The 18285-nt window shown below is 35.0% G+C and overlaps 2 protein-coding genes and 1 pseudogene across 2 annotated transcripts; 2 read left to right on the top strand and 1 right to left on the bottom strand.

Moving 5' to 3' along the window:
- Window positions 1-1574: 1574 nt before the first annotated feature.
- LOC126791390 (DNA-directed RNA polymerase V subunit 7-like) lies at window positions 1575-5692 on the top strand. Its single transcript, XM_050517838.1, has 2 exons — window positions 1575-1714; window positions 4911-5692. The coding sequence occupies exon 2, from the start codon at window positions 4925-4927 to the stop codon at window positions 5459-5461; it is 537 nt and encodes a 178-aa protein (XP_050373795.1). The 5' UTR covers window positions 1575-1714; window positions 4911-4924; the 3' UTR covers window positions 5462-5692.
- A 484-nt stretch (window positions 5693-6176) lies between these two features.
- LOC126792173 (DNA-directed RNA polymerase V subunit 7-like) lies at window positions 6177-6729 on the top strand (annotated as a pseudogene).
- Window positions 6730-7333: 604 nt separating this feature from the next.
- LOC126791117 (mitochondrial import inner membrane translocase subunit TIM44-2-like) lies at window positions 7334-11739 on the bottom strand. The gene is made up of 14 exons (XM_050517522.1): window positions 11606-11739; window positions 11400-11506; window positions 10940-11023; window positions 10733-10808; window positions 10332-10376; window positions 9819-10235; window positions 9651-9719; window positions 9318-9382; window positions 9144-9212; window positions 8974-9046; window positions 8770-8874; window positions 8113-8184; window positions 7959-8021; window positions 7334-7679 (listed from the first exon to the last, which is right to left on the bottom strand). Exons 1-14 carry the CDS (start codon window positions 11669-11671, stop codon window positions 7548-7550), a joined length of 1443 nt encoding a protein of 480 aa, XP_050373479.1. The 5' UTR covers window positions 11672-11739; the 3' UTR covers window positions 7334-7547.
- Between the last annotated feature and the right edge of the window lie 6546 nt (window positions 11740-18285).

The raw sequence follows: 18285 nt of genomic DNA, 5'->3' as shown, positions 1-18285 counted from the left end.
AGTAAATCTCATCAAGGAGGAAGCAAGCCTATATAAATAGAGGCTCTGACGAGGAAGAAAGACACAATTCTCAACACACAAAACTAGCACATCTGCTAAACAAAAGACCCATCGGGGAAAAGCTATCAAAGTCCTCCTCGAGGCAATTATCTCTCAAAGTCTTTCTCGAAGTAACAACATCCAAACCGCTAAAGGCCTCACGCCCTTAGCAACCTACAACCTGCATCCACCTATTTTAAAGCTCTACTTACTCGCATCTCAGCGGCTAAGTATCAATAGGTGACTTGCGAAGAGACGTGAAAGAAGGCTTGGACATCTAGGCGACCTACACGGTGGACCAAGGCGAGGAAAGTTCTCAACCTCATCACAATCGTTAAATTAGAAGTCAACAACAACATCATCAACAACAACATCATCGTACGCAGAGTATTGGCACGCCTACGCATCATTCCCCGTTGAGAACGTTCACCAACCCTACTCACAAAATACTAGAGAGCGCGAACACTTAATGTGCCTCGTGTTGTTGGGATTGCCTTCTCTCTTTACGAGCAATAGAATATGGAACAGAACCTGTTAGTACTGCTGCAAGATACACCTTGTATACTTAAATTGGTGCTACGGTGAAATTGGAATCCCATACTATGCCAGTTCAGTTAAATCATTTATTCATATAAATGAGGATTTAACCGTACAACAATAATAATTGGAAAATATTTGTACTCATACTGATATGGACGTGTGCGTTCAAACTCCTCTTATCTCTATACATTCGTTAGTGTGAATACAAAATTTTAACCGTAAAGTTTTGTTAATCAATAAATATCACTTTTGCAAGAAATCAATGTAAACAAATATTGTTTGCATAGCCGATTGTATCAAACAAACAGACGGCTGATTATGAGATTACTAACTTTCACAAGTACCGTTCATTTATTTGATGTAATCGACTTAGCAAACGATTTTTGTTTCAATTCATATTTTACAGAGACGATCTTTATTAAACGATTAAATTTTTGAACGGTTAACATATAAAATCACGATACAAAAATATTAGAATAAGAGAGGATTAGACGTATGTGTTCATACGACACATACTAGTCTGGACACAAATATTTTCCATAATAATTCATATATTCTCGAATTGCAATAACAGTTATTTGAAAGCGAGTGTTTCCAGGTAAAGTATTCTATGAAGACTAACATGAAGTAATAGGTAAAAATTATAAGTACCACCTCATCATTATTAAAAATCAATTCCTCAAAAACTCCTAACTTCATAATCAAGGGGCAGAGAGTTCATGAATCATTTCTATTAAGATTCTTTCTTTCTACATTCCATCTGTCTTTGATTCATGACAACTTCGATTCTTGAAAGTTGAAAATATACCAAGAAGGCAAGTAACTAATGTATCCAATGACCAAGTTATCTTGAATCCTCTATTTGGTTCTACACCCTACACTGGAATACTGTCGAAGTGTAATCGGAAAAAAAAATTGCCGAAGTAAATAGTTAAAAGTAAAACTCACTGAGAATGCAGCCAAAGCCAATAAAAACCAAAACGCACGTCAAAGACAAACAAAAAGGGTGCGTCTTTCCTCACAGTGCCCACTAACCCAGTGAGCAGAGAGGACCAAGTCACAACTCCACTCTATTGAATTGGAGCTTCTTCTTCATCAGCTACACCGGGTCTAATACGCTCCCTTCTGTCTCAGGGTAAGCTTTCATTTCTCAAAGGTCACGTCTTTTCCTTAATCCTTTCCTATGTTTACTTTTCTACCATGTTGTTTTGGTTAGTTTGGTTTGATATAGCGTGAGGAAAATGACTTGGGTTTGTGAATATGTCTTTGTTTGTCGAATGCTTGAGTGATTGGGTTAGTGTTTGTTGGTTAAAATGGGTTGTCTCGTACTGAAGAAAGATTTGTTCTTGGATTTTGAAGAAGGATTGATTCTTTTCTCATGTAAATTGATGGGTCTGATGGGAATTTGAAGAAATGGGGTTTCTTTTGTCAGTTAAAATGGGATGTGTGTCTAGCTTACCAAAGGTTGAGTCTTTTCTCATGGAAAATTGGGAGGCTTTAAGGGAATTTTAAGTAATAGAACAGCTGTGTGTTGTATTGGTTTATGTGGAGAAAATTTATAGAAGTTTGTTTTTTTGTTAGAATTGAGTTTGTGGAATTTTCTTGTTGTTGGAGTAAGGGTTTCTGTGGTTTAGTAATGGGAATGTGTTAGACTGACGAAAGAATAGCATTTTCTACTGAAATGACCCGGCTTGTACAGATTTTAAAGGAATCTGAGCAACTATTTCGGGTATTTTTTTTGGAGGGGGGGTTAGTGTACCACATGAGAAATTGGGTATTAATATCTATGCTATCATGTATTTCATTCTACAAAGGAACTAGTACTACTACGCCACACTGAACCTTCTTATCAAGTAGGTATTGAGTGAGGAATCATTCAGGAAATTGTGTTTCCTGTCATTAAATAGTTAGTTACTCAGGTGTAGATTCAAATGCTTCTTGATGGTTGATAGTTGTGACTGATAGCATATGTGTCATATTAATCTGTTTTCTCTCTTTAGATGTTTTTCAATTCCTCCCATGCAACTGTTTGGAACTCATGTTTTGAGTATAGGCGTACAGCTATCTTCATTGAGTTTTTTTAATTTAATCTACATAAATTGGTATGGCAGAATTACAGTAATGAATCATGAGTAACTTTTCATTGTAAATCTAAACTGATCTACTGCCTAACTTTGTTAAAGATAAATTGTAAGTTAAGTTCCATTTAATAAAAAAGAATTAAAAACTTGTTAGTTCAGTAATAAAAATTAGCTCAGGAGGATGCTAAGCTATTTTTTTTTTGTCTTTTTGAAGAATATATTCTTGGTTGGGGTATTATATAATGATTCGAGTTTCTTTTCATCGCATCAACAAATGATTAACACTACGATTAGTCTTCTGTTAGTCAAACCCTCACGATAAATTCTAAAGAAGATGAGACTTATATCACTACATCAAATGGTAATAACTGTTAATTCACATTGTGCGGTTGTTCTATTTGATTTTGTTATTTTACAAAAGAAATCATGTAGATCGTGTAGAATAAATAGTGTCTTATTTTTCTCTTTGGAATAAATATTATATTGATATAAAATAGCTTAAGGGAAAATAGGTCATTACATATCCTCACCTACAGCTGTATGTAGTTTAGGTCTACTCATTTGTTTTTTTAGTTTTCTCTGGGAAACCAAAGTAGAAAAAGAGAGAGACATTTTGCTTCTAGCAGTGTCGAAGACTGGGAGGGAAATTGAAACTTATATGGTAAGTGTTTTCGGGTGAGTAAAAGCTACAGGTTTCATGGTTCAACAATTTGGTTTCTGGTTAGAATCTAAATGATCTACCTTTTATTTTAATAAAATATTTCAAATATATCAAAGCTTGGTTATTAGCACAATTATCCTTTACAGTTGTGGTCCTCCTATCCATGAACTGATTATACAAGTTGTTGGGTTCTTCCAGTAGCATAATATTGATATATATTATCGGCTTAATTTGGCTGAGAAACGAGAGTTATCATATAGACATTAGGTGCTTACAGTGAGTGACGACTGAGTTTCAAAGCTCATCTGGTTTATTCAGTTCTTCAAATGATGATTAAGCTTCTAAATCATAGTAGAAGGTTTCATCCTCTTTCCGTAGAATCAAGAATCATCTACAACAGATAATTATTCAGTCTTGTAGAAAACTTTTCCCACATTTCAGAGAAATGACTACCGTATAGCCCTATGTCTTGGGGTATTTTCTTTGACTTGTTCTAGTATCCCGATTTTGTTTTAAGCAGTTTGAACTTGCAATCTTTGTGATAACTCCTATAGGGTTGCATGAGTTCAGTTTCGAGTTTATAAGCTGACTTGAAAAGTTTCATGGAATGTACATTTTCATTACTTACTGTTGCTCTATGATCATGTTGATCCATGTTTGCAAATTAAAGGTTTGCTTTTACGAAATCTACACAATTATTACAAAAATTTATAAAATTTAATAATCTACGTTCATATGCGTGAATTCGCTGTAACTTGCTTGAACATTCACTAATATATACTTATTGTCCAGAAAATAGTCCTGCCTCGTTGTAGAGTCAAATGGGTAATGGTTCCCTGAGTTCCTTGTGGTTTGGGTGTGTTTGATCCCATGGCAAGCAATCAATGAAGAAGAAAAGGGCCATGGGCGAAAACCCCCGCAACATTTAGTGTACAAGTCTGTCTCTGTTTATCATATATGCATGTGGAGTGTCCGAAATTATGTCGGGAGTGATTTAAGTTTTGTTGTGGTCTTATAGCCAAGACAATGATGGTTATCTTTGTTGAATGTTTAAATATAGCCCAATCCTTGGCTGATCTCCTGTATGACCTATTATCAAGTTTCTGAGTTAGACTCCAGTGCTTAATTTTTGGTCCCTATCTGGGTTAAGATGCATTGAAGTAGTTCTATGAATTTATTGAGTTATGTGTTACCTCTTCTATCTATAAATCTCTCTCTGTACATAATTCTATACTATTGTGAGTTCTCTCTGCTCTATTTTGTAATTCAGAATCTTTCAGTTCCTTTGGGAATGCCTTTTTTTAATATGGTGATATATGGGACAAAAGCCAGAAAGTCATGGCTTATTTTAGTGTATGAATACAACAATTGATATGCCCTGCACTTGCTTATCAACACACTATTATATGCACACATTTTTTGTTCTTTTGAAGACTTTAGCTGTCATTTTCACTGTACTCTAGTTCTCTTGTAAATCCATACCATTTATTTGACCTAAACCGGGCAAGTTAGTATACTTTTTGACAAGAATTCAGCGATATCAGCTAATATGCAATTGCTTGCTGCTTCATCTGTTAATTATCTGACAGGTAAAACAAAGACAATGTTTCTCAAAACTGAGTTGCAGTGGAATGTTGTAATCCCAGCTGAAAGCTTGGATGCAAAGGGATTGATGCTCCAAAAGGCAATTGTTGTTCGACTGTTGGATGATTTTGCAAAGAGAAAGGCTACTAAAGACCTTGGATACCTTCTTGCTCTCACAACTATTGAGAAAATAGGAGAGGGAAAAGTCAGGCAGCATACCGGGGATGTTCTTTTTCCAGTTACTTTCAAAGCCATCTCCTTTAAGCTCTTCAGAGGAGAGATCCTAGAGGGAGTGGTGCACAAGGTGCTCAAGCAGGGAGTTATATTGAGATGTGGTCCAATTGAGAATGTGTATCTTTCTTCTTCGAAAATGCTTGATTACAACTATGTTCCAGGGGAGAATCCTATCTTCATGAATGACAAGAATTCTAGGATTGAGAAAGGTGTTGCCGTACGTTTCATTGTCATCGGGGCGAAGTGGCTTGAGGCAGAAAGGGAGTTTCAGGCATTGGTTGGGATACATGCTGACTATCTAGGACCCAGTCCCTTGGTGTGATTCTCTTATATTTTTGACCTGGAAGGTTGCTTCCATCATTTGAAACCGTGTTTAACAAAGTTGGCTGTTGGCTGTATTTTGTGTCGAACTACTACTACTACTAAGTTATTTTGTTAGCCTTAACAGTCTGCAATCGTTATGTCTATCAGGTGTCTGTGACTCGTCTTCTTTCTTGTTCATGACTAATGGTATCCCTTCTGCAGTAATTGAGTTTGCTGCTACTTATAGGCACATGATTGTTTGCTCTTTCATAATCCCACCAAAACATAACTAGCACTGTAGCATGGAACTCATTCTTGGTTCTGAGCTTATTTTGGCCTTCCTTTTATTTTATTTCGAGAAAAGAAAATCCAATTTACGATAAATCATATTACATATGAGTATACGACATCGATTTTCGCAGGAGTTCATCATTTTCCATCTAAGTATGTTCTGGAAATATATGTTAGCAATATGTCATTTGGAATACCACATTTGGGGAAATGTAATGTGTTACATATCGAACTGCGTCCAAATTAGTGGAAATCCGTCGCCTCTTTTTTCTTTTAACATATGCATTGAACGAGAAAGCTCAATATTTGTCATTCAATGCAACACCTTATAGCATTTAACACATACTTCCCCCCATAGAAAGCTACCCTTTGATATTCCACATAACTTATATATATGAGCTTCATCATGCTTAACTTCATCCAAACACAGCAAGTTAAGAGCTATGCTTCTCAAAGTTCAGTTGCCGTGGAATGTTGTAGTCCATCCTGCAGACCTGGCTGCAGAAGGATTGATGCTTAAAAGATCGATCACTCTTCGATTGCTCGAAGGCTTTGTTGCAAGAAAGGCAACTGAAGATCATGGCTAGTTTCTTGCGATCACAACCGTGGAAAGCATAGGAGAAGGAAAAGTCAGGCACTCCGGGGATGTGGTGTATCCAGTTGTTTGTAGTTGCACCACTTTCAAGCTTTTCAGGGGGGGGGGAGATTATAGAGGGGGTTGTTCACCATGTGTTGAGAAATGGAGTTCTGATGAGCTGTGGTCCGGTTAACAACATATTTCCGTACAAAGACTTAAGACCTGATTACCGATATGTTCCCGGAGAGAATCCCTTGTTCTTGAACGAAAAGATAGGCTCAAAGATTGTGAAAGGTCTTGGTACTAGGTGGCTTGAAGAAGAAAGGGAATTTTGGGGACTGGTTAGCTTAGAAGGTGACCATCTAGGACCTGAATGTAATGTTGTGAATATTTATGACTTGGAAATTAGTCAAGTATGATTATATGGCTTTGTACTTGCTTTAACTTGACATTTAATGTTGTCTTCTATCTTGGACGAACAAATGCTTGAGATGTATATTCTGTATTGACAGATTGGCTAAACTCTTTGTACGTAGATGATATTGCGCGTACATGGTGCATGCACACCCTTTATGGAAGTAGTCACTAGTTCACACACTTTGGAATAACACACAGGTTACACTAGGAGAGGACTATGCTTATACATCGGGGAATATGTTGAGATATTCATAACAATTCATTCAAATTCAAGTGTCAAATGCTAATTCGAATATCAAACCACGGCCGCAAATTTCATGATAATTAATTACTACGTTGTTGAAATCGTTTTGCAGAGAAATATCTACTATAGAAACTAGTCCGATGCCGAAAAGAAAGAAACTCGGAAGAACAAAAAAAGTTCAAGAGTCCTTTAAATAAAAAAGTTCAAGAATAAGACATACTAGAGGCATCTCCTAAATTTAGTTTTTGAACCTCAACCAAGGGGTTGATAATGGGAATCTGAAAACCAAAGAAAGCAAGAAGGAACTGAGAGAAAGAAAGAAAGAAGTGATCCACAGTATGCAGTAACAAAAAGTCAAAGAATTCGTATAGACAATCTTTATTTGTTCAGAATGAAATCTGTCCCTCCCAAAAAATAAATTTTGGAGGAATCTAGATTTGTTTCTCTCAGTAAAGAACTACATTGAATTGAAATATATAATACAAAATTCCCGGTGATAAATCACAATACTCAGAGAAGTTGTGACAACACAGGAAAAACAAAATGACACAAATCAGTTAAGATCAGAAAAATAAACTAAATTAGGGCTTGAATTCCATATTGTTGCATTTCTCTTACTATCCATATCGAAAATAGAGCACCTTCAGGAAGTTCTTCGGGATCACAGGGTTGCATGGCCCAGCCATGTAGTACAGTTTGGATCGTATCCTAATGGAACAATTCATATTTCACAAACATGAGTTAATACACATAAAATTTCCAATAAGTACGATAATGGAGAAAGAATATGTTTCTAAAGAGATGAATGGTTCAAAGATGCACCCACACAGAATCACAAACTGTCAAAATCACCAACTAAACCCAAACAACTTCCTTTTCAGAAGTTATATGACTAATTGACTATACTATTCTCACTCTGGCACTTGTTTTTAGCAATTTCATCACTGGAAAAGAACATTAGCGCACTTAAATATATGAAATTTATACCTCACCACCATCTGTTATTGCACCATTTTTATCACGTACACAATAGACTTGCTGTGTTCGGAACTGCAACAAAGTTTGTGGAAAGAGTCATTATTATTAGACTATCAGATTGTGTACAACACTTGCAATTGAGGTAATAATAGAAAACACCTACCAATACAATGATTGTGGGAGAGTCTCCCAGCATTTTGGTTTCTTTTACATCCACCTCAGATATATGTAGAATCTGCAGTCCCAAAAGACAACCATTTATTAGTAACATTATATGGATACATCCATGCGCCTCACACAGCACGCTCTGAAAATGTTTCCCTTACACATTTCGACCAAATACAAAAGGTAGAGAAAATATAACCAACCAAGTAGAACACGTAAAGCTGTTATGTAGTAATCTTAATAACCTCTCCACATTATGCAAACAGCATGATATAAAATGATATGGCTACAACTGTGACTGTTTATTGCCATTTAAAATGAAAAGACATGGCCATCATATCAGAGTGTGTCAAACTGGAAAGGAGCTTACTTAAGTTCACTAACCAAATTTCACACATTGATTAACTAATTATTGTTTAGCTTAAGCAGAGACTTATATGGATAATAATATTCTGTTATAATATGTTTATACATCAACTCTTTAACAATACCTCCAACTCCACTTCTCATACTTTTGTGGAGGGGATAGTCTTCAGACTCAAGTATCAAAGTTATATCTGAATATTAAAGTGTTCTTATGATATTGTCAATGCAGAATACAACAAGCTTTGGCATGATGTTAGTATATCTTCAAGGGAAAGAGAAACTTCCCTACCTTGTTATCATAAAAGATGCCATGGTTTTGAAAAGCCTGACGCTCAGCTTTACACCGCTCAATAACCTCATTAGCACAGTACTTCTTCAATGTTTCGATATCTCCCTGTTGATACAATGTTTTTCTTATTCCGGTGAAGGTAATCAACTTTACTCTTCTGATGAAAATTAAAAAAGAGAGTGCCACAATTCAAGAATTACTTACCTTCGTGTAAGCATTTAGCACCGGTTTGACCGCATTCTGTACTTCGACCAAAAAGTCAGGTAATGAGAAAGACCTAATCCATTTAAAATATTCCAATGAGATAAAAGATATCATTACAGTAATCAAAGTATATGATACATATGACAAGGCAAACGGCACTATGAACATACGGATCTCGGGCATGGATCTCCTTGATTGATGCTGCAGCATCTGTTTCTTGAAAAATAGCTTCATTGATACTGGACAAGACAGGATGGCAAAATCAAGCACTCTATTTTATACCTTTAGGCTGAAACTAATCTATAACCAATGAGCAGAACAAGTAACAATGTTCAGAAGCATACTCCAGAAATTTGTGAACTATTGGGCTATCAGTAGTTTCCAAGCGTTCCTTCATCTCATCAATGATCTGCCAATTTCAACAAGGGAAAATGATGGAGCTAGTTGTAGTATACATTAAACTACTGGGGACAGCTGAAAGCCAAGATCACAAAAACCTGAAGCAGTTATTCACTATTGTTTTACACACCCGCGTAAATAAAAATGATTGCATCCATAACAGCATCATATTATGAAAATTATAAACAATAAACGTTCAAGATGATTATTTCTTCCCACCAAAATGTAGAAACTAGAATGTAAAGATAAGAAATAACATTTGAATTGCAATAATTTACCTCCTCGCCTTTTATTTTAACGGGTTCACTTATGCCACTGATACGCTTGACTATAGGATTTGATTGCATCTATGTAAGAGAAAGAAATAAAAATATTTCACATACAGTATGAGAAGAGGCAAATAGATAAAATTCTTCGTAACATTTTGCAGAAGCTGATAAACTGACCTTCATTCTGATAGCCTCCCACTTTTTGCTCAAACGAGATTGTTTGGTGGGTACAACAGAAATGTCACTTGTCGCACTTCTTTCAACTCGCGGGATGGATGAAGGGTCAAGTCCTAGATGCTTTTTCTTACTTGGATTACCATTTAACTCATCCTTTAAAATGTCATATCCTTTTTTGGCCATGTCAACAAACTTTGCTTCCTTAAATCTATGAAGGAAAGAGGAAAAATTTGATGAAGAAACCCTTGACCTATATTTAGCAAAGAATGTTTTGGCATTGTCACTCGACCCTGAGTGCTGGTGTTTGTCTTCAGTGGACGAGGCCTTGTTTTCGTTCTTCTCATCAGCAACATGATCATCTGAAGCACCAGTAGACCCTGAAGCCTGCTCTTTTCCTATTCGAAAAGATCCTTTGACCTAAATTGGACAAATAGAGGTAAACAGAAAAATATCAGCTAATCAAAGTATCTAGCAGTACATGGTAAAAGGTAAAATAAAAACTAACAATCAGACCTCTTCTGTGGCAGCTGAGATCTTCTCTTTTACGTTTGCAGAGACCTGTACATGTAATTGTCAAATGAAAAAATAGATGTCGAAACAGATGCAATATCTTATGACTATTAATTATGACCAATTGGCGAAGTGGCAATAACAATTGGTGCTTAAGAGAAGTATCCAACCACCCAAATGCACATCCATTTAAATGTAATCATGGAAAACATGCTTGACCAGATAGTTAAAGCCATTGTAAATTTTCTTTCGATATTTTAAATATCTATAAGAAGGGCATTAAGTTGTTACAATCACATACACAGACCTAATAAAGAGCCTCTAACAAAGTCCTATGTCCACACACACGCCCAGATTTCTATGTTCATGCAGCACTGCAGATTTTAGAGTTTCTGAATTGATACCTTCTTTGCTACTTCTTCAGCCTCTGTCCAAACACCATCCACCTGCTTGTACAGCTGCTCTGTTGTCTTCTTTGTTCTGCATTTGCGAGTTCATCATCTCAGAGCCGCCATGAGAGAGTGCCCCGTGAGCCTTGACATACAAGGGTATGTCTCAGCCTACAAGCGAAAATTTTTACAACTTCATATAGCATTGTATCACATAATTACCTAACTTTCAGGTCTTCTTTGACCCCCTTGAGCTCTTCCACCTGCTCCTTCAGCTCCTTGACCGTCTTTTTAAACTGCGGATTCCTGCAGCCACAGAAATCACACTGACTTTACTGAAACTGCTATAAATAAAACTCATGATCAGAAGCACCGGTCTGAAGCTAAAAAAAAAACAAAAAAGCAAATTCACAAAACTTTTACTGCACAATCAACTGGCAATCCTACCTATTACCAATGACTCGTTCCAACTAGCAAACCAACATTAATCTGAACAACTAATACCGATAAAAAAAATCAATCTTTACCCAAAAAAGTTGAAACCTTTATCCTACCAAGTATATTTTACCAATCTAATTTACCAAAATAGAGTGTCGGGCTCACACTAAACACACCCTAATCAACATTACAAATGCAAAATAGAGAGAGAGAGAGAGAGAGAGAGAGAGAGAATGAGAAGTACTTATTGGTTTCCTCCTTGACTTGCTTCGAAAACTCATTGAAGACACTGTATAGACGATTCCCGGAATACCCGTTTCCTATAAGCAATCGAGTTTTCGTGCCTGAAGCCTATCTCACCCAGAAAACCCACAAAACTAAAAGTGAGAATCAAATCAAATAAAGAGAGGAAAGCTTCAATCTTTGAAAGGGATGTGGGCTGAGAAGGACCTGAGAGTGAAGGTAGAGGGATTGTCTGTGGAGGAACAAGTCCCTAACAAGCTTTCTACCGGCCATGGAGTTATGGGCAGAGCCGCAGCAGACGTCTTTTTGTTTTCAGAAAAGTAAAAAAGCGGGGTCTTTTTAACTGAATTAATATGTAGTTTCCATACTTGGGAAGAAAGAAATGGAGGGGCAAACAAGAGGCATTTAACATCAAACTCTAGGGTTTATGGTCGTTTGATTGTTTAGTTGCCTTAAAAGTTGTAGTTGTTGAAAGAAAAACACCATTATTGTGTTTTAGTTAAAGTAAATAATGGAATGAGTTAATGACGTTTATAATCAACGGACATAACGGATCAATCACTATTATGTAGTCTTAATTATCATTGTAATTACAATTTACTTCTATTGTAATTATAACCTCTATATAAAAGAGATTATCAATGAGATGAGTAGATTCAATTCCATATTCCCTACAACATGTTATCAGCACGTTGTTTTGATTCTGAGTTTTCAGGCAAAGAAAAGAAATTAGAGAGTTTTGCTAGCACCAACACCAATCGACATCTTTGTTTTCTCTAGTCCGCACTATCTGCCTTGTTAGTGTTCTGCGACTAGAAGCACTGACGCCACCTCTCGCCGACGACACTTGGCACATATCTGCAATGGCAGGCCTTGACCTCAGCATAGATCTGCCGGACACCCAGAAAGTTACTCTGGGCACCCCGCTTCTTCTTCTCCGATCTGCAGCTCGCGCCGACGATGTTTATTTTCCTGAAGATGGTGAGCAGCGCCTCGAAGAATCGACGGTCGTATTGCGCCCCCCCCCCCCCCCAAATGATGACGATCCGGCCGGGCCGCCCTTCCTTCTCACCGTGTCGACCCGAGGCTGCAAGGCAGCGCAGATCTGCGATTGCAGATCTCGACCCGGGCATTCCCAAATCAGCCCGTGAGGAAAAGAGGTTTTTACCTCCGGTAAATTCAAAATTTACATCTGTTAGTAAAAATTTAAAGTAATTATTCCGTTACTTTGACTCCTCAATTAATCATATTTACTATTCACTGCTACTGATATATAATTTAACATTTACTGCATAAATGGTAAATGTGAAATCAATTTTATCTTTTATATATTACTACTTCCATAGTATAAGGTAAATTAAAATAAAATGCAATTTCATTACATATGATTAAAGTGACTAATCATGTAAATATTATTGTTTTTTGCATGTGATATATTCATAACCAAATAACGAGCAACATGAAATCACGAGATTAAAAATCGCTTAAGACGCAGTTTATTTGACAAACTGACAAGTAAGATCTAAATAAGTATTGCCGGTTTTATTGAATTTCATTCATATAAATAATTCAAATAAATGAAATTATATATGTTATGTGAGCAAAGTACTCTCTAAATATTGTGCATGTTACATGCTATGCTTATTATCAAAATTTAATTACTTAGCATGTCATTAAATCGTGATGCTATGATTTAAATTTTTAAGCATTATATATTTATACATGGTCATTGCCATGTATCATGAATACGATAATTGCTTAAGTTTTGTAAAATACTTAACCATGTTAAATGGTATGCTCTATTTGTTGCATATGCTATGTTTATATAATTTTTATAATTATGTTATTTAGCATATTATATGAGCATTTCCATGATAACGAAATTTTATGAGAATTTTATAATTCAAAACAAAGAGAGGACAAACAAATTATTGTGGTAAAGTATTTTCATGAAGCATCGAAAAATATGATCATTTCAATTCTTAGTCTTGCAATCTCATTTCAATTAATTAAACTGTATATATTTACTGTGATAAAGCAACTTCATAAAGCTCCAAAGTGCCATAATGTATCTTGGTATGTTTAATTTTCGTGTAAGTCTATTTAGAATTTTAGACTGTAAAACTAATAAGTCTCGTACTCTATCTACAATTGGTTAAACCAGCACAACATATATTGGACTCTAAAGAATTTGAGTACCAACCTCCCCTACCAGCCAATGAAGGCTCAACCATGATCGAATTATGCAAACATGTTTTCCTGCACGTAACATGAAAGCATACTTAAAATCTTGAATGACAAAAAAATGTCTCTCAAGACAAAGAAATGTCTCTCAGGATAAAGAATTTTTCTCAGAACAAACTAGGGATAATAAAGAAGTAATAACCCTAAAGCAAATGGCAAATATTATGAACATGTAGGTTCATACAAACGGATCAGTGGCAATTGATAACAATGTAACGTTTGAAATATGCATAGGGGATATGACATGCGCAATATGGAATGTCTTCTTACAAAAACAATATAGAATAATGAGAGTACAGCGATTTGAAAAAGTATATTCAATATCAAACTAAACGGAAAAAGCTCTTCAATTTTAAGAGCGACACAAATCTAAGTTAATTCAAAATGTTTCAGACTTCGATTATAGTCTGCCACTAATTTTCCAAGATATAATTATAATGACTATTATATATGCCTAAATTTTTTATTAGACTTCGGTATTGAAGTATTTTTTGGATTGGACAAAACTTTGATGCAGTCGTTGATATAAAACCAAGGTAATGAATTTTTCTCAATAAATTGAGAATATTCTAATATTAATTGAGATATACGTGGTTCAATTTTTAATATTTTGACTTTGCGAAGTATAACATAAAATAAAGCAACTTCACAAAAATTAGTATGATATGGATAACTAAATGCAAAGAAATGCATTATACGATCCTCACGACAATAGTATTGAATAACAATAGTACTATATCCGTGGATATAACAAATAATATTAATCAACGATCGCTAATTTATAATCCTTCAGGATTCACAATGTACATACCTTATGGGATAGAAATATCGCTTTACGATTCTATCAATTAATCTAAAGCATTTGAGTTAATATTCTATTTTTATGTCTTAACTATATACCTCATTGACACATTATGTAACAAGAGCCAACAAGAGACAATCAAACCTTTATATGTTTGGAGTATTTATGTCAACGACTATTTCATGTGAAAAGAATAAGTGAGATTACAGTTTACTTCTTTTACACTATCTCTAATGACTGTGGATGTAACCGAGTATTAGAAACGTTCATATGTTCATTTAGCAAGTATATATGAAACTATTTAATGAATCCAACAACGTCAAAAGAAATTGACCTTCAGGATTTCGACATATTTGGGCTTTGACACGATTTACTGGGATACCCAGGTCGTGTTATATCTATCTGTATATTAAAGGAGTTACACCAGGACACTTATATATTTTTGGATAAAATAGAAGCAAGAATTAAGGAAACAAAGTACTGTAAAAATCCTTAAATTTATTTTTATAGAAGAATTGAAGATGTAATTTCATCCTCAGATTTCGTCGCTCCCCTAAGACGGAACCGTGAAATGTTTGATGCATAAGTATATGCACTAACACCATATTCTACTTCTTATATCCATTATGATTACGTACGTAAAACTAATCATTCAAAGCTTATCTCTTAAAGAAATTTGGATTGAGATCATCCTATGAAAAGAATATGTATTCTCATAATGTTCAAAGATTGAATCTAACAAAAATTATGTGGATTAATTCAACCAACTTGCGGACACTTTAAATAATTTATGGTCTTGGTTGATGTGTCGACAAGCTGGTCATGTGTCATCATATCATTCACTACTAAAACTAATGCTACTTATGATAGTTATAAATCTACTTGGTTCTCACGGAAAACGACTAAAATACTAGTCTTAATATTGGTAAATGGTAATGCGCACCAATCTTTTCGTTTAAGGTAATGTAATTTTTGCATACACAACCTCTTACCCATAGTTATTGGCTATCACCATAATTATTGATAAAGGAATTACAATCTATAACATCGAAGGATCAAAATACTTGAGTTCGCTAGGATTGACACAGATCTACAATCCTTGAGCTAAACTAGATTAATCTACATGCCAAATTGCGACACCACATCGCATAATGGAGAATCCAATTAATGTGAATAAGTGTTTTTATTAGAGACAAGTATCCAGATAGTCCGTTATATTTCAACCTTGACAAGCGATCTCTTTTTCCGCTAGATATGTGGAATATCACTTTAATGAGACAGTCTTCCCATCAAGGGAGATAAGAACAAAGAATGTTCAAGTGGAACGACATGAATTGTCGTGGTTTGTCTCCACTGTGTCTCATCTTGATCCCCACTATTGTACAAAGTGATGAGATCATAGATATAAGCTGCATATATGCTTGCAAGGTTTAATGTCTTAATAAGAGAACATGACCCCACCCAAAAGGAAGAGGTGGAGACCACCTTATGTTCGATATATACTCGATCAAAGGAAGAAAGCGAGTTTGGCACAATTGGATCCATTGATCCATAATCTCAAATCCTCCTCATAAGAGTTTCCTGGATTTTGGTTATCACTAGGGGACGCCTCAGATGTTAGAACAAATCCTTGAATAGAGATCTCTACAAATACAAACCACAAGAGGATGTAGGATATTGAATCTTCATATCGAACCAAACTTTATTGAGAAATAGCAACGTAGTAATTTTGGCATGAACTAAGGTTCACGAACAAAGAGATATGTATTTAGGCAGGTGAAGCCGACATTGCAAGTGTAAACCCTATCATATATCTTTGTTAGGATGCGTATGAGAAATAAGAGTTTAGACTCACCTTATGACGCACGGTCTCTCACAAACGCATTGGAATCGACTACGAGGAGATATTCTTTTGTAATGGACCGCAAAGAGATATTCTCGTAATGGATGTCATTGCACTCCACTACCTTATCACTTTGGTAGTTTCCGAAAAACTGATAAATGTAGCTTATGAATGTTGTAATAAGATATCTCTATGGAGATCAAAATTAAGAGATATACATGAAAGTCATAGAACATACTTTATCCACCCAAGAAATTGTTCTAGACCACGTAGTGTTACAAAAGAAATTGAAACGTTCACGAAGTAAGATACTTGATTATGAATATGGATCAGATGTGTTATGTCATTGCGTATTCAATATGAGTTTGCAGATTCTTTTGCTGAACTAAAAAGATGTTGCCATTACAAATCCTAAGTCGAGAATGAAAAAGATCCTTGGGAAGACACAGTCTCAAAATGGATCTTGAGAACTGTAATATTAATGATTAACCATCAATCGACTTTAAGCACTCTAAAGGTTAAAAATGAGACTTCTATAGTTCCAATGATCAGTCGAAGTCTTTAAAGATAGATCCGTTTTCGTCTAATTGAAAGATGACGAATTAAGTGTTGGGAAATGAGATTCCCTATATAAGTGCAAAGACGCATTATTTCACTTAACACAATATACTTGACTCAACCTCTCATTCGTTGTACAGTTTAGCGCCCACGTAACAACAATACCTAAATGTTTATGTTTATAGTCCCTATAAAAAAAAGAGAAAACGACATGATGAGAATAGATACAATTCACGTCATTACATATTTGGCGTAAATAAATACATACCAAATAAAATGCATAATTAAATATGCAAAAGTTATCAAAGCTCCCATGATTAATGTAAATATTAGGGGGAGGTGCAGACATCAGGGGGAGTCTAGCACATATATGCTAATCTTAAATGTAATAGGTGCGTTGTGCTCTTTTCCCCTTCAACCAAGGTTTTATTTTCTCCCACTGGATTTTATTACTTAGCAAAATTTTTAATGAGGCAAGTCAGGCAACACCCTATGCACAATGGTCTAAATATCGTTTTCGGCATCGTATCGGTCGAGAGGTAAAACAATATATCGGAGGATATATCGGTTTTATCGGATTTGCTTATTTTCAATAAAATTTATAAAATTATACTTCAATATGTACCAAATAAACTAAAAAAACGGTACTAAGTAAACTAAAGAAAATAAATACTTGATTTAATGACAATTAAAGTACACGAACGACATCTAATAATAAAATTAGGTATTTAAGAATGATTATTTAGACTTGAAATTCATCATATATATTTAAAATTTATATAAATTAAAAATATATATGAAAAAATGAAAAATATATATAAGTTTTTCAAAAAAAAAAAGAGGAAATAAATATTAAAAAATTAAACAAAAAGTGAAAAAATAATAAAAAATCAAAGTTTGACCGATATTTGACTGTTGACCATCATTTTTGCGTTGACCGATAAATTTTGACCGATATGCTCTTATCGTATCGGATTCGAAATATCAGCGATATATCGGGGATATATCGGCCATATCGCCGATCTTTCGAACAGAGCCTATGCACCATTATATCTTTAAACTCGGCACAAGAGGGAGTGTTGAAGGAAAACACCAATAGTGTGCATTCGTTAAAGTAAATAACGGAATGAGTTAATGTCGTTTATGATCAACGGACATAACGGATCAATCACCATTATGTAGCCTTAATTACCATTGTAATTACTATTTACTTCTATTGTAATCCTGACACTTATATAAAATAGATTATCAATAAAATGAGTAGATCCAATTCCATATTCCATATAACAGTAGTCTTGTAGTTGTAGATATTAAATTTGGAGAGCTTTTCCATGGAGGACATCGAGTACTAGTTGAGTTAATTTATTTACTTAAGTATATATAAGTAGATCATTTATAAAAATTGTTAAGATATTCATAAATGATGTACTCATATGAACT

The sequence above is a fragment of the Argentina anserina genome, chromosome 4, assembly GCF_933775445.1.
Source record: "Argentina anserina chromosome 4, drPotAnse1.1, whole genome shotgun sequence".
NCBI classification, from domain to species: domain Eukaryota; kingdom Viridiplantae; phylum Streptophyta; class Magnoliopsida; order Rosales; family Rosaceae; genus Argentina; species Argentina anserina.
This window is presented reverse-complemented; position numbering and strand designations above follow the sequence as displayed.